Source organism: Mya arenaria, chromosome 13 (genome assembly GCF_026914265.1).
Source record: "Mya arenaria isolate MELC-2E11 chromosome 13, ASM2691426v1".
NCBI lineage: Eukaryota > Metazoa > Mollusca > Bivalvia > Myida > Myidae > Mya > Mya arenaria.
Window position 1 is genome coordinate 9,387,360 of NC_069134.1, and position 13,195 is coordinate 9,400,554.

Here is a 13,195-nt window from a genome sequence, read left to right on the forward strand (position 1 = left end):
GACCCAGATTCGAACTTGGCCTAGAACTAATCAATAAATACATTCTGACAAAGTTTCGTGAATATACAGTCATAAATGTGACCTCTAGAGTGCTAACAAGCTTTTCCTATGATTTGACCTGGTGACCTAGTTTTTGACCGCACATTACCCAGATTTTAACTTGACTTAAAGATTATTAATATAAACATACTGACTAACTTTCATGAAGATACAGTCATAAATGTGACCTCTAGAGTGTTAACAAGCTTTTCCTTCAATTTGACCTGGTGACCTAGTTTTTGACCGCACATGACCCAGATTAAAACTTGGCTTAAAGATCATTAATATTAACATGCTGACCAAGTATCCTGAAGAAACAGTCATAAATGTGACCTCTATAGAGTTAACAAGTTTTTCTTTAATTTGACCTGGTGACCTAGTTTTTAACCCCAGATGACCCATTACCGAACTTGTCCAAGATTTTATTGAGGGTAACATTCTGACCAAGTTTCATTAAGATTGTGCCCAAATTGTGACCTCTAGAGTGTTAACAGTCAAATTGTTGACGACGACGGACGACTACGACGGAAGACGGACACGTACAGGGCGATCACAATAGCTCACCTTGAGCACTTCGTGCTCAGTTTAGCTAAAAACAGTTGATACTGGTAAAGAGAAAGGAAAATAGACACAGGCACGATCAATATGGAGGAGGAAAGAAAAGAAAACGCAGCTATGTCCCCAAATCTGGTCCGTTATGTCTGGTCCGTAATGTCCATGGTCCGTAATATCCATGGTCCGTAATGTCCGTGATGAATACAGACAGTAAATCTATATCAGAAAATTACGTGATTACGGACATTACGGACCATGGACATTACGGACCAGACATGACGGACCATATTTAGGGACATTACAGACCAGCTTGAGAAACTTAATAGACCATGATTTATAGTGTTAAAAGCATTATTTTTTTTCACCACATCGTCTTCATTATTCAATATATACTTGTATATGCGTGCTAATTTTGCTATGACACCTGCAAATTGTTCCAACTTACTGTGAAAGAATCCCGTAAAATTCAAATATATCAATGGTTAGAATGTGACCGTTGATAATTCCTGTGAAATTCCTTTAGGTGTTAAAGACCAGTGTGCACCCACAGTAAATAAGTCTATAGTCACAAATATGACAATCAAACGTTTATTTCAGAAAGCAATCGATCACCTATAAGAATATATAAATATTCACATCACAAATATGGTATGTTAAAAGGTTAAAACAAACTGTGAGTAGAAGTATAGTTCATGGTCCGTAATGTCCCGAAATATGGTACATTATGAAGTTAAAACAAACTGTGAGGTAAATTATAAATCATTGTCCGCATATATTGTATGTTATAAAGTTAAAACAAACAGTAAAATTATATATTATGGTCCGTAATGTCCCTAATTATGGCCCGTTATGTCCCCAAATCTGGTCCGTTATGTCTGGTCCGTAATGTCCATGTTTCGTAATATCCGTGACCCATTGAGAATTGAGAAGACTGGATAATTGACCTTTTCGGTCTGGGTGGCGCTTCCAGGGACGAGTCACCGCCGGCACAGCTCAAGATTCATTGAAGTACAAAAACCGCAGAATATCCCCCATTGGAAGGGCTATCAGGCGAGCTGAGCTCCCTCTTGAAGAAGAGCACTAGTGGATGAGCGGATGCTGTTACATCAATATTAAAGATCATGTCGGATTTTGTATAAGTTTGTGAGTCTTATAACTAAATAACAAGGGCATGTATACACAACCATAATGATATTCGTCTTCAATATCAAGAATATCACAACACATACAGTAGCGTTCATTACGCGGAATATTTATTTGTAGCAAAATTTCTCCTTTTGCGTATACCCCATCAACCGATGGAGACCTGTAAAACTCCGGCCCCTTCTGACTTTAAAATTTTATTTAAGCCACACATCAGCAAGAACAACAGATTCAGGGGATCAGATATCGTAAAAGTCCGGACCAACAGAAAAAAAATAAATCGAATGGAATCACTTCCTATTCATAGCGCCTATTTCTATGAACAGTGTTCACATGTTTCTTTCAAAGTGATTTTCTTTCGGTTCAAAAAACGGAAGTAAATCATCGCCGCTAGATGTCGTTCGCGCCAGAATAATCAGCAATGGAGGAAATTTCTGCGAGAAAATGTGAATAATCGAAGGTTTTTTAGACGCTCGGTTCAATATAAGTCGACGGCATTAGTGTCCAAGGTAAATTATGTATTATTGTTGCTATTAGAATTGTAGTTTTGATTCCAAACTGACGATGAATACTCGGCCTTAAAATAATTTTGCTAGCAACAATATTTGTTGACAAATGTGACGTTCCTGATTGTTGAATTGTAAACAAACCGATAAAACTCGTTTGTTTGAAGCAGTTAGAAGATTCTTAAATTATTCTTATACAGCAATGAAGAAGATTGTTATTTTCACCAATAAGTATTTGCAATTTGACCATAAACAACTTAAATGTTTATAATTGGGTCACTGACAAGGGTGATCACCCTTGAGCTCAAACAATTTTCTTCCTGGATGCATATTGCCTTTTTTTAATGGAATAAAATTAAAGTAAATTGCATTATTTTTCAATGGATCTTTTATGTCTTTCAGGTTAAGCCAGAGGTTGCATCAATTTTATTATTATATGAGAAAGATATCACCATCTACAAGACATGCAGAAGTCATGTAAGAAACATTTATACATTTGGTTAGCAATTACAAGTACCAGTAGGAGAGTAGCTCTCAGGCACTTGACTTTTTTTTTTACGATCTCCTTGTTTTAAAAGATATCTAAGAAAAGCAAATTCATGTTAAAAGCTTCAGCTCTTCTTTCTTTTGAAATAATAGTTAAGTGAAATGAAAAACAACTTATTTTCTTTGGCCCTGAATGAGGTATTCAAGGGGTATGGGAAAATAAGAAAAAAATGACATTGCATAAAGGAGACTCCAGACAAGAACACTTGTACTACCCCCATAAGGACACATTCAAATTTTGAGATTTAGACACCGGGTCCGCCCCACAAAATTTGAATAGAAATCATTGTGGTAAAGCCTTGAAGTAAGGAATATGCATTTATTTGTGGTTAAAAATCACATTTTTCACTTGGGAGACCCCCAAATCCACCTTGTTGGAGGGATGGCCCATATCCCCCCCCCCCCATTCTTCAATCTTCCTTTTTCAAATTTCTACCTTGCTCTTTTGAAATCTACCTGGAGCACTGCATGCTATAACAACATTCCAATACAAGTTTCTGCCATTGGCACAACGTTAGACAAGTATACGGTCTTATGTTGTTGGGGAATTCATTTTTCAGAGAATACCCCAGCAATTGCTTGCAAACAAAACTCATTTCTTCTAGACTCGGAATCAAACCATGTACACCTGAGAAATGAGTATGCTAACTCAAACCGGACTGATGTGTGCATTGTAGCATTTCCATTATTTACATTCAATCACACATGAAATATATAATTATAAAAATAATAATAATAAAAAGAAAACCAGTTATGAGGTGTTTTTAGGGAAAAAAGCGTGTTTCTAAGCTCTTTTCTGTGTTCTTTATGTCTGAATAATGATTGTATCTTTTTTCAGTGTTGGTATGGATATTTTCAAGTCATTGAGATCCACATGCAAAGAATGTGGTTGCGTGCTGGACAGTATATCTAAAGTGATTAGACATCGGCGGGAACATTGGAAGACTCGTCCGTTTAAATGTAATGGCCCAAGGTGTATAAAGGTAGGATCAGTTTTTCAGCAGTTTATTTTCAGGATTTTTCCTATAGCCTTAAGAATTAACAATTTACTTTATTCTGCTTCTATCCTGTTGAATAATAAGATATAATCATAGATGAACACCACTGATTGAAACAGAGTGACCTTGAACTGGGAATCATTTCCAATCAATATCAGAAGAGTGCCTTCTTCCAAGGAACTCAGACCCTTATGTTTTTGAGGTTAAGTGGGACAAAGGTTAAGATAAGACAGGATAAGTTTTTTTAAAGTCAGCAAGGCATAATATAAATAACTTAAGAACCTATAAGGTAAATAACTGATGTACACTTGGCCCTAGGAACCTCATACTTGGTAGGCCGTTTGAACTCAACAAGTGGGGGGACTCCTTTTGATAATGGAAACCAGGATTTCAATACTGATAACATGATAAAGCATTGCCATTGTACATCATTCACTTGAATCCAGGAAAACTGTTCTTTAACAGTGTTGACAAACATATTCAATAATGCATCTCATTTATATTTACGATCTAGCAGTGACTTATCATCTTTTTGTTGATACTTTGCTCTTTAAAAATGTTAATATTTTATAATTATGGTCATTTTTTTTTAATGAAATTAGAAAAATGCATTTATTTAGATATAGTAACCTCAGTCATTCAAATTAATATTTTCTAGAACAAGCTCAAAACAATGTTCCTATTTTAACAAGAATTAGATTATAACCCATGAGCTGTTTTTTGCAAGTGCCGGTTTGTGCCAATTTTGATTTCAGAAAACAATCATTTAACAAATGTATTATTGTATATAAAGTGAAGCTGTTAAATGTTCTCAATACAAGTTATGAATACCGGTACTCTTTTTTTTGAGAAAAGGTGCATGTTAATGTTATGAATCTATACTTACAGGTGTTTTCAAAATTATCTGAGCTACAAGCACACAGACGGAGACACTCTGACCATCGGATCTACTCCTGTCGCTACTGCCATGTACAATATTTGAGTCTGCGTCACAAAGCACTTCATCGTTGCCGATTTGGGCAGCAGCCTCGGTACAGATGTGGGGAATGTGGATCACGATTTCATCGACAACTGTCATTGTCCCATCATATTCAGGCAACTCATAACCTTGTCAGGAAAAAGTGGTTCAAACAAAACTCTGATAACTTGAGTAGAGTTGAACAGTGTAAAAAAGATGACGGAAAAGTGCTGCTTAAAATAAAAGCTGGGCGAAGCATGACTATATTTAAACCAACAGAAACTTCTAGTCAGGAAAAGAAAAGAAAACATAAGAAAATGAAAAAGAAGCACAGAAAAGAGGAGAAAGTCACAGGTGGAAGTTTGGTATTGTCAATCAAAAAAGGAACAGTAAAAATACCTAGCCTTGAACAAAGTGAGGAGATACACAAGGAAGCTGGAAAAGAAACTGTAAAGGCCAATCACAAAGCTGAAAGCCAGGGCGGTGGCTTAAAGCTTCGAATAAAAACAATTCCTCGACCTGAAAATGACACTGTTAATAAAGTACGTTCTGAGAAGTGTGATAATTCGAAAGACAATATTTCTTGTCTTGAATCAATGTCTGGAAATAAGGCGGACAAGGGTGACGAACATGTCAGTATTATGGAACAAAAAATCAGAAATGGTATTGTAATAGTTAAAGATAAAACTGGCAAGTTGTCAGCAGAGCAGCTACAGAAATCCCCACGTAAGAGAAACAGAGACAATGTGTTTGACAGCTTGAAAGATGTCAGTCATTGGAAAGTTATGCCCAGCCCTAGACCAGATGGTGGAAGTGATATAATGAAATTGAAACTATCCCCTCAAAAGCCATTGAAGTTAGTGGAGACAGATGACATTCATAGTGGGAGGTATTTGGACAGTGCATTAAAGACAAAAGTAGATCTCGTCTCAAGCAGTGACATCCTGGATTTTTTGCCAACATCTGACAAGGAATCTGATACTGCCTTAAGCAATGTGAATGATTCTGGAATAGAAGCAGAGGTTTTAAGCAGTTCATCATACAATCGCAGTAATGGAAATTCTGTAAGATCAGTTGCACTCGATGAAAATTCACCAACATACTTCAATACAGATGGTGATTCTCTTTTATCAGTAGACTCTCCTTACATGGACAATTTCCATAAATCAGAACACAGTATTTGCCCAAAGTGTGGAGGTGTAGTCCTAGAAACTAACAATAACTCTCGATCACCTGGGAAATGCAGGTGCAGCACTTCAAATCCGAATTCACCGTTTCAAACTCCTGTTTCCCCAATGAAGCAATCAGACATACATTTTGGTAGGCCTCCAGATATTACAGTATGTGCAGTTACTCAAGAACAGGCTGTTCAAAAGTGTTCAAGTCCTGAAACATCTCTCCTCATGTGCAATGATAAAAGTGACAGTGATAAACTAGATAGTTGTCAAAATAATGTCTCAAAAATTGGCTCTGAAAATATCTGTGAAACAACTGAAAATGTGGCATTTGCCAGTGATGGTGAAGACAGTGACATTATGATCATTGATATTGACAGTAGGAGTAGGGTGTCTGCTGGCTATGTCCCGTCACCTGATAAAGAGTTCAGGGGTAAGCTTAAGTTGAAAATCAAAACACCGAGAGATCCATCCAAGTCTCCCATGAAAAGAAAGGAAGAGCCAATGTACAAAAGTGGGAAAGAGCCATGTGCAATCCCAACAAATACACTAAACCATAAAAAGGACCTTCTTAAAGATGAGAATATTGGTGCTGGTGAAAAACAATCCATGTTGAGTAAACCTGTATCTGAAGATGTTCTTACAGAATCCCAAAACAGCAGTGATAACTTTCATTTGGGCAAAGGTACATCAAACTCTCCTGTCATTATCATAGAAGATGATGAAGATCCAAAAAGTTTTGCTGCGAAACATGGATTGAAGAAAGAAGGAAATAAACTGTGTAGGAAAAAGCCATTGTTCAAACCTAAAGCTAAAGAAGATGGAGTTAAAGATGGTTCTTCCACTCCGGTTTCTGCTTGTAATCAGGCAAAAAATTCTCAAGATAACAAGACAAAGCCTCTGCTTAAAGAAAGATCCTTGTCTGGTGATAGTGCAGAAAAGGTTTTGAAAAAGAAACCATTGTTCAAAAAGCAGAAATCTTTAGTAGAAAGAAAATACTCTGAGGAAACAAATAAAATTCCACAAAAGGAACAAGCAAAGTCTTTGTGCAATAAAACGAATATCAAAAAAGGCAATGAAGAAAATCTGTCTGACAAAGTTGAAGTGGATGAAAGTCAAACTCCTGTTGAGGTTAGCAAGTTGAAGGACACAAAAATGAATCAAAGTAAACTGAAAACAATTTCTGCTCTAGATGATGACAGTCTTTTCAATCTTAACAGTGAACTTGAAACTGAAGACAAAACAGTAGACTTTGAAGCAAAACCTAAAGAAACTGTAAAGTCTCCAACTACTACCAACTTTGGACAATTTCAGCAACAATTTTTGTCATTTTTATCAACAAATAAGCCAAAAGAAAACCAGAAAATTAAGTCAAATAAAAAATCTCTAAAAGAGAAGAAAACTGTTGAAGCTAAAGAATCACTCACTGACAAAGGAAAGTCTAAGGTACGTGAAACAAAAATAGTCAAAGTCACAGGTCTGCAAAACCCTATGTCCATGAAAAAATCGAATATAGTGGCAGTTAATGAAAGCGTTGTTTGTAGCAGCGTTAAAAAAGGTACAATCTGTAATAAGAGCGCCATCATTGAAGTTTCTGCAAAGTCTAAACATTCAAAAGATGTTCATGAGAAGGAAACTGTAAATGAAATTGATGATGATAATGAAGACTTGCTATTCAATCATTTATCCAATGGCAGAAATTATTCACAAGGTGCTGAATCAAATAGAAAACTTAAACATATGGACAGTTTTTCTTGGCTTAAAATCTTTTCAGACGATAAACCAAGTTGTGAAATCAGTAAGCCATCAGATACAAATGAATCTGTTAAAGATGTTCACGATGTCATGGAAGGTTTAAGCGAGGATCTGGCAGCGATTAATCAGAAAATGGATGTAAGTGATGATGATGACACAAACTCTTTAGATATGGATGATGTTTTCAAAGCAGAAAAATTGTCCACTCTGCAGCCTAAAGTCGTAATTGTCAGACCAGAGGATGTTTTAGGGAATTCACTGCCATCCCAGCCAAGAAGACGGCAAAAAGCAAAGCGTACTGGAAAATTTTCATCCAGGAAAATCAAGAAAAAGATAGAACTTGATTACACTTATTCTGATGACAGTTCTGGAAATGAAACATTGGATCAAGAAAGTCAGAGTGATGTCTCTGACCCTGAATTTAATCCGTTTGATTCCGATGATGACTTTGTTACAGGACCAACACCAGCCAAGAGACGAACTTCATCAAGAGTGTGCTCTAGATCACAACACAGTTATGGAACTTCTGAAAGTGAAGCTGAAAGTTTATCAAGTGACAAATCAGATACTGAATCTCAGACATCTAGGCATAAGAGAAGTAAGCAGGGCAGAAAGAGTTCTTGTCCTTGCTGTATTAGTGAAACAGAAAAAGATCATTCCAGAGAGCAGTCATACAAGCTTCCGAGAAATTACAAGCAGTTCATAAGAAATACAAAGCGATTATTAGACATACAGAAAAAGCTGCATACACTGTTTATTACATTGTTCCCAGACTGTTCTGACATTATTAGTAACTGTAAAGTAGGTACAGATGAATTTGATGCTCTCATGGATGATGTGTTAAGTGGTTTAGAGCAACCAAATAATGAGTTGGATCCTGTATACCATGATGTTGCTGATCAGAATAACAAAAAAATATTGACGAAAGATTACTCTGAGTGTCAAGTTAACAATATTGGACTGTCATTCACAAGTCCTGACACTGCAACAAGAACAAGTGAGATTGATCTCATACCTGGTGATGAAAAGACTTCAGGCAAATTAGAGACAGGGAAAAATCATTCTCCAAACCATCAGGAAACTTCACAGGAGAGTGATTTTGTTTATAACACTGGAATTGAGCCTTACACAAGTGTTACTCATGCACCTTCAGCATCAAGTCTCAAATTTGAAAATAACACTCTAGCAAGTGACAATGAAAGCGAAGGAACAAGTCCAAATAAAAAGTTCTCCCAACTTGTTTCAGTACCAATGTTTGCCAAGAAAGATGGTGCTAGTCAAAGTATTCACCAAACTCACTCAGACACATCATCATCGTTGTCAATATTCTCTCCTGTAACATCAGTTTCATCCACTTTTAGCTCAGGTTCGAAACAACTTGCAGTGCCTGAAAATTCTTCCCAAACAAACCCAGCAGCATTGCATTGTGGGATATCAGTAGATACTCATTTGACTGAAACTTGCATGACTACACCAGCGCCATCAACAGATGCATCAACAACATCAAGTTCAGTGTCCCCATTAGAAGCTTGTCATCCGTTTTCAAACACAGCTGACCCATTAGGACTATCATCAAGTTCAGGAACAATGTCGTACAAAGGGTCAGGGTATTTTCCTATAGCTGAGCCAGTTCCAATGGTGAATATCACAATAGATCTCAATGCTGCTCGTGTATCATTGTGTAGTAGTCCTAGACACTGCTTTCAGAAACTTCAAAGTAAGGTTACTAAGTTAGTTCATTTCTTGATACCAGACTTGGAGATTAAAACGACAGTTTGCAAAAACATTGACAATCTGGAATTTTTAATTGATCTCATAACAGAGGCAAATGCTGAAAGAGATATCAAGATGGATCAAGATGATTTTCCAGAATGTACGGAAATTGAACCACCATGGACTGAAAGTGTGCCAAAGACATTACTTATTCCTCAAAGTGAAAGTCTCATGTTTATTCCTATCACATCAGATAATTTGGGAAGCATTTCAGATGATAAGCCATTGTTTGTGGCCTGTAGTGACATGTTTGAAGAAAACATCAAGTCTCACAGGGAATTTTTAAAAAGGGACTTGTTTGTTATTGAAGAAGACCACACTGCTCAGTTGTGGAAAAGTTCTGATGACAAGGTGTGGGACAGTCTAGCTTCTTTGAACAGTATAGCTAAAAAGGCTCAGTCACCCAGGAAGAGAACTCGAGATAGTCGACCAAGAAAACGAAGTGCTGATGAAAAGCGAACACTCTTTGTTCAAGAAAAACTACAAAATACTCACAATTCCACTTTTGTCTGCCATACTCATGATTCTGTGAACAAAATGCTGGACAGTCCGAGAAAAGGACAAAAAAGGAGATATTCAGAAAGTTCCAAAGAGCGCTTCATGTCAGGGCTAGATCTTGGGGATAGAGCATCAAGGATAAGCGAAACTGATGGCGTGGTCAGCAGCAAATGTTCACCTGTAAAGACCGAGGTGAAACTAACTAATGTGACCAATCATTCAGCGCATGTTGAAAAAACTGCCAGTGACAATGAGAAGTTCACAGCCGTGTCGCACAAGTCAAAGAATGAAAACACTGTGTGTGACCATGGAGATTCAGTAGCAATATCTAATGACGGGCTGAAGAAACTAGGAGTTGAGAAAAATATTTTTGAACTAATGTTGCCCATATAGTAACATTTCTGTACATGTGCTGTAGTGCATTAGTCATTTTGTAAATATATTTGTACTGTAAATTTTTAGCAGTGTTTTGGACCACTTAAGTATTTAAGTTTTCATTTCTACTTTGTAATGCGTGTATATAATGTGAAATGAATTTGTCTTTTGTTCATTGGAACATGATTTAACAAATACAGTGCTGTTATTAAGTGTGAGGTTTTTCTTTTTGCTGCTTGTAAAATAACTTTCTGAACAAAAATGTTTTATTGATTATGGTAGAAAATGAAAGCATATTTGTGTAGTTATTTAAAAAGAGAGCATAAAGAGAAACACTAATAACTTGTTAAGAATTAAACTTCAATTATCATTATTATAAATTATAATTATTATTATTAATGTAATGCTTGCAAAGAATAGCTTGTCAGCTATGTGTAGATACTTTTTAAAAGCATAATTGTGATTGTGTCGGTGTTGTTATACTCTACTAGTATCATGCTCATGAAAGCTCTTCAAGATGTTAACTGGTTTGCCATGTAAATAGCTGTGTTGTATATTATTTATTGTTTTGATTTGTGATACATAAAAGGAATATAGTTTTGAGCATAGTGTTAAGTTTTTGTTTGTTACTAAATGTAATTTGAATGATAAAGATAAAAGTCCTTTTGTTATCAATGATTACCTTATGGAGCAGCTAGTGGTCAAGTGTTCTTATCATTTATTTTTATAAACAAAATTAATGAGCATGATATCATATAGGAATAAAGTATTGAACCAAACCACAGAGATTTTTTTGGAAAATTTATTAGAAAGATGGAAAGAAATGTTATTCATTTATTAATTAATATAAAAAAATGCTAAATTGGGATCTAACCTAATATCATTTAAATGGGGGGGGGGGGGGGGGGGGCAGCAATCTATCCTTATAATTAATTGACTTGATAACAAAGGGCAAATACTGTTACAGTCGTGAAGTCATGTGTTTTCCTAGCAAAACAAGCTAGCTCCGATTAAAGTTGAATTACGGTATGCTGCAAAATTGTATTGATGCTATTCTGGAACTAGGTAAATTTTTAAAATTGTAATGATTAATTTCTATTTAAGGGAAAACTTTGATACTTTTGTCAAAGAATTTATTATAGCTGCTTACTCTTTTGGAATATCTTAAAATGTTTCATATATCTACTTTGACGGCTGATCTAGATCATAGAAAACTGTTTTGAAATTGAGATGATAATAGCTTTATTAAAAGAGCTAACTGCAAATACTGACTATATTTCCATCATGGTTTTGTTTGGAAACAATTGTTTTATACTGATCATGTTTATTTAGGAGGAAATTAAAATAATAAAGCTATTGTTAGAAAAGTTTCAAAACAGTGTTCTATAAAACTGAAACTATGGGGAAAAGGTTATAAAAGGAACAAATTACTTCATAAAAGTTATATTTTCAAAACAGATATAGTTAGACACATTATTTAACATTTTACAGTTTCATTTTCATTAAATGTTTCAAAATGGTATAGACTTCATTACAGAAAAACACTGCAAGTCATTTCTTCAGCCATTTTCTTAATTATTTCACCTTCATATGATATAATAAACAAACATATATAGAATTTCTGTAATACTGAATTTAATTTTCTTCCATACAAAATATATACTATAATGTGAAAAGCACTAGTATGTTTTATATTGACTACAAAAATCTAAGGAAAATGGCTTAAGTTAAAAAATGAATTAAGATGTGTAATTTACCGTCCCAGCTTTAGATTTATATTTATAATGTTGAGGGAAATAAAGAGTATTTTTGCCTAATTTTCAAATTTCAAGTTGTGTAATGGTGGACATTTTGAATCTGTTTTTAAAAAGATATGTAAAAATTTATTGTAAATTGAAAATATGACATTGACTTTCATGGTTGAATGTGACTTGGACAGTCAATTAAATATTGCAAAAAGTGTCTTTGTCTTACCTTGTCTGTTTATCTAAGAAATGTTGAGGTATCGTCATAGCCTTGGTGTCTTTGCCATACAAAAAATACTCATACAAAACTGAGGACGCATGTTAACAGTGATAATATTATGCTTGTGTGTATCTGGCTTTAAGAATTCAATTATTCTTAAATTTCTTCAATGTAAACATGTACAATCATTGGCATCCGTTGTGGTTCTCTTGTTATTGGTTAGTTCAAGTTGACCCTGTGTTATCTCAAAGAGCTGTACATGAGACATTGCATCGATTTGTCAACACCATTAGGTGGCCTCCCCTAGTCTGTGGTGTTACCTTTCAAGGGACATAATTTAGACATTTGACCGACTCAATTATTTTGTGTTGTCTCCCCTAGATAAACATTGTGAATTAAAAGAATGTGACGACTGAGGATGTAAGGCTGATATATATGTACAATTATTCTGAAATATTAAGACGACTGCTTTATGATTGTTGACAGCTAGGTTGTGAACACTAGTTAGCAATCCTATTCAAAGAAAATGTATCCATGAACCTCTAGGTCAAGTTTGAATATTGGTCATGTGGGATAAAAAAAAACAAGGTCACAAAGTCAAATTGTACAAAATTCAAATAAATAAAATTAATGTGAGGTTTAATATTTATTGGAACACGAAAACTCTCAAAATGACTGTCTTCATAAAATCTTTCCTAATGAAATCTACGTCGAGTCGGAATATGGGTCAGGTCAAATCAAAGACAAGTTTGAATAAAACTACAAAAAAAGAAGGTATAATTGTCATATGACCATCATGAAAACTAAGAATGATTCTTCATAAACTAGAGGTCAATTTCAAAATATGGGTCATATCAGGAAAAAACGAGGCCACCAAGTCAAATCATAGAAAAGTCTTGTGAACCGAAT

The 13,195-nt window shown here is 35.2% G+C and overlaps 1 protein-coding gene across 1 annotated transcript; it reads left to right on the plus strand.

Annotated features, from left to right (window-relative positions):
* Positions 1-2,115: 2,115 nt before the first annotated feature.
* On the plus strand, positions 2,116-10,925 carry LOC128213731 (uncharacterized). Its single transcript, XM_052919751.1, has 4 exons — positions 2,116-2,246; positions 2,646-2,720; positions 3,628-3,772; positions 4,676-10,925. The coding sequence occupies exons 2-4, from the start codon at positions 2,680-2,682 to the stop codon at positions 10,337-10,339; spliced, it is 5,850 nt and encodes a 1,949-aa protein (XP_052775711.1). The 5' UTR covers positions 2,116-2,246; positions 2,646-2,679; the 3' UTR covers positions 10,340-10,925.
* Positions 10,926-13,195: the final 2,270 nt, after the last annotated feature.

Coding starts and splice junctions, on each gene's coding strand:
- LOC128213731 (XM_052919751.1), top strand. CDS start 2,680: ATGAGAAAGATATCACCATCTACAAGACATGCAGAAGTCAT. Junction 2,721..3,627: donor ACAAGACATGCAGAAGTCAT/GTAAGAAACATT, acceptor ATCTTTTTTCAG/TGTTGGTATGGATATTTTCA. Junction 3,773..4,675: donor ATGGCCCAAGGTGTATAAAG/GTAGGATCAGTT, acceptor CTATACTTACAG/GTGTTTTCAAAATTATCTGA.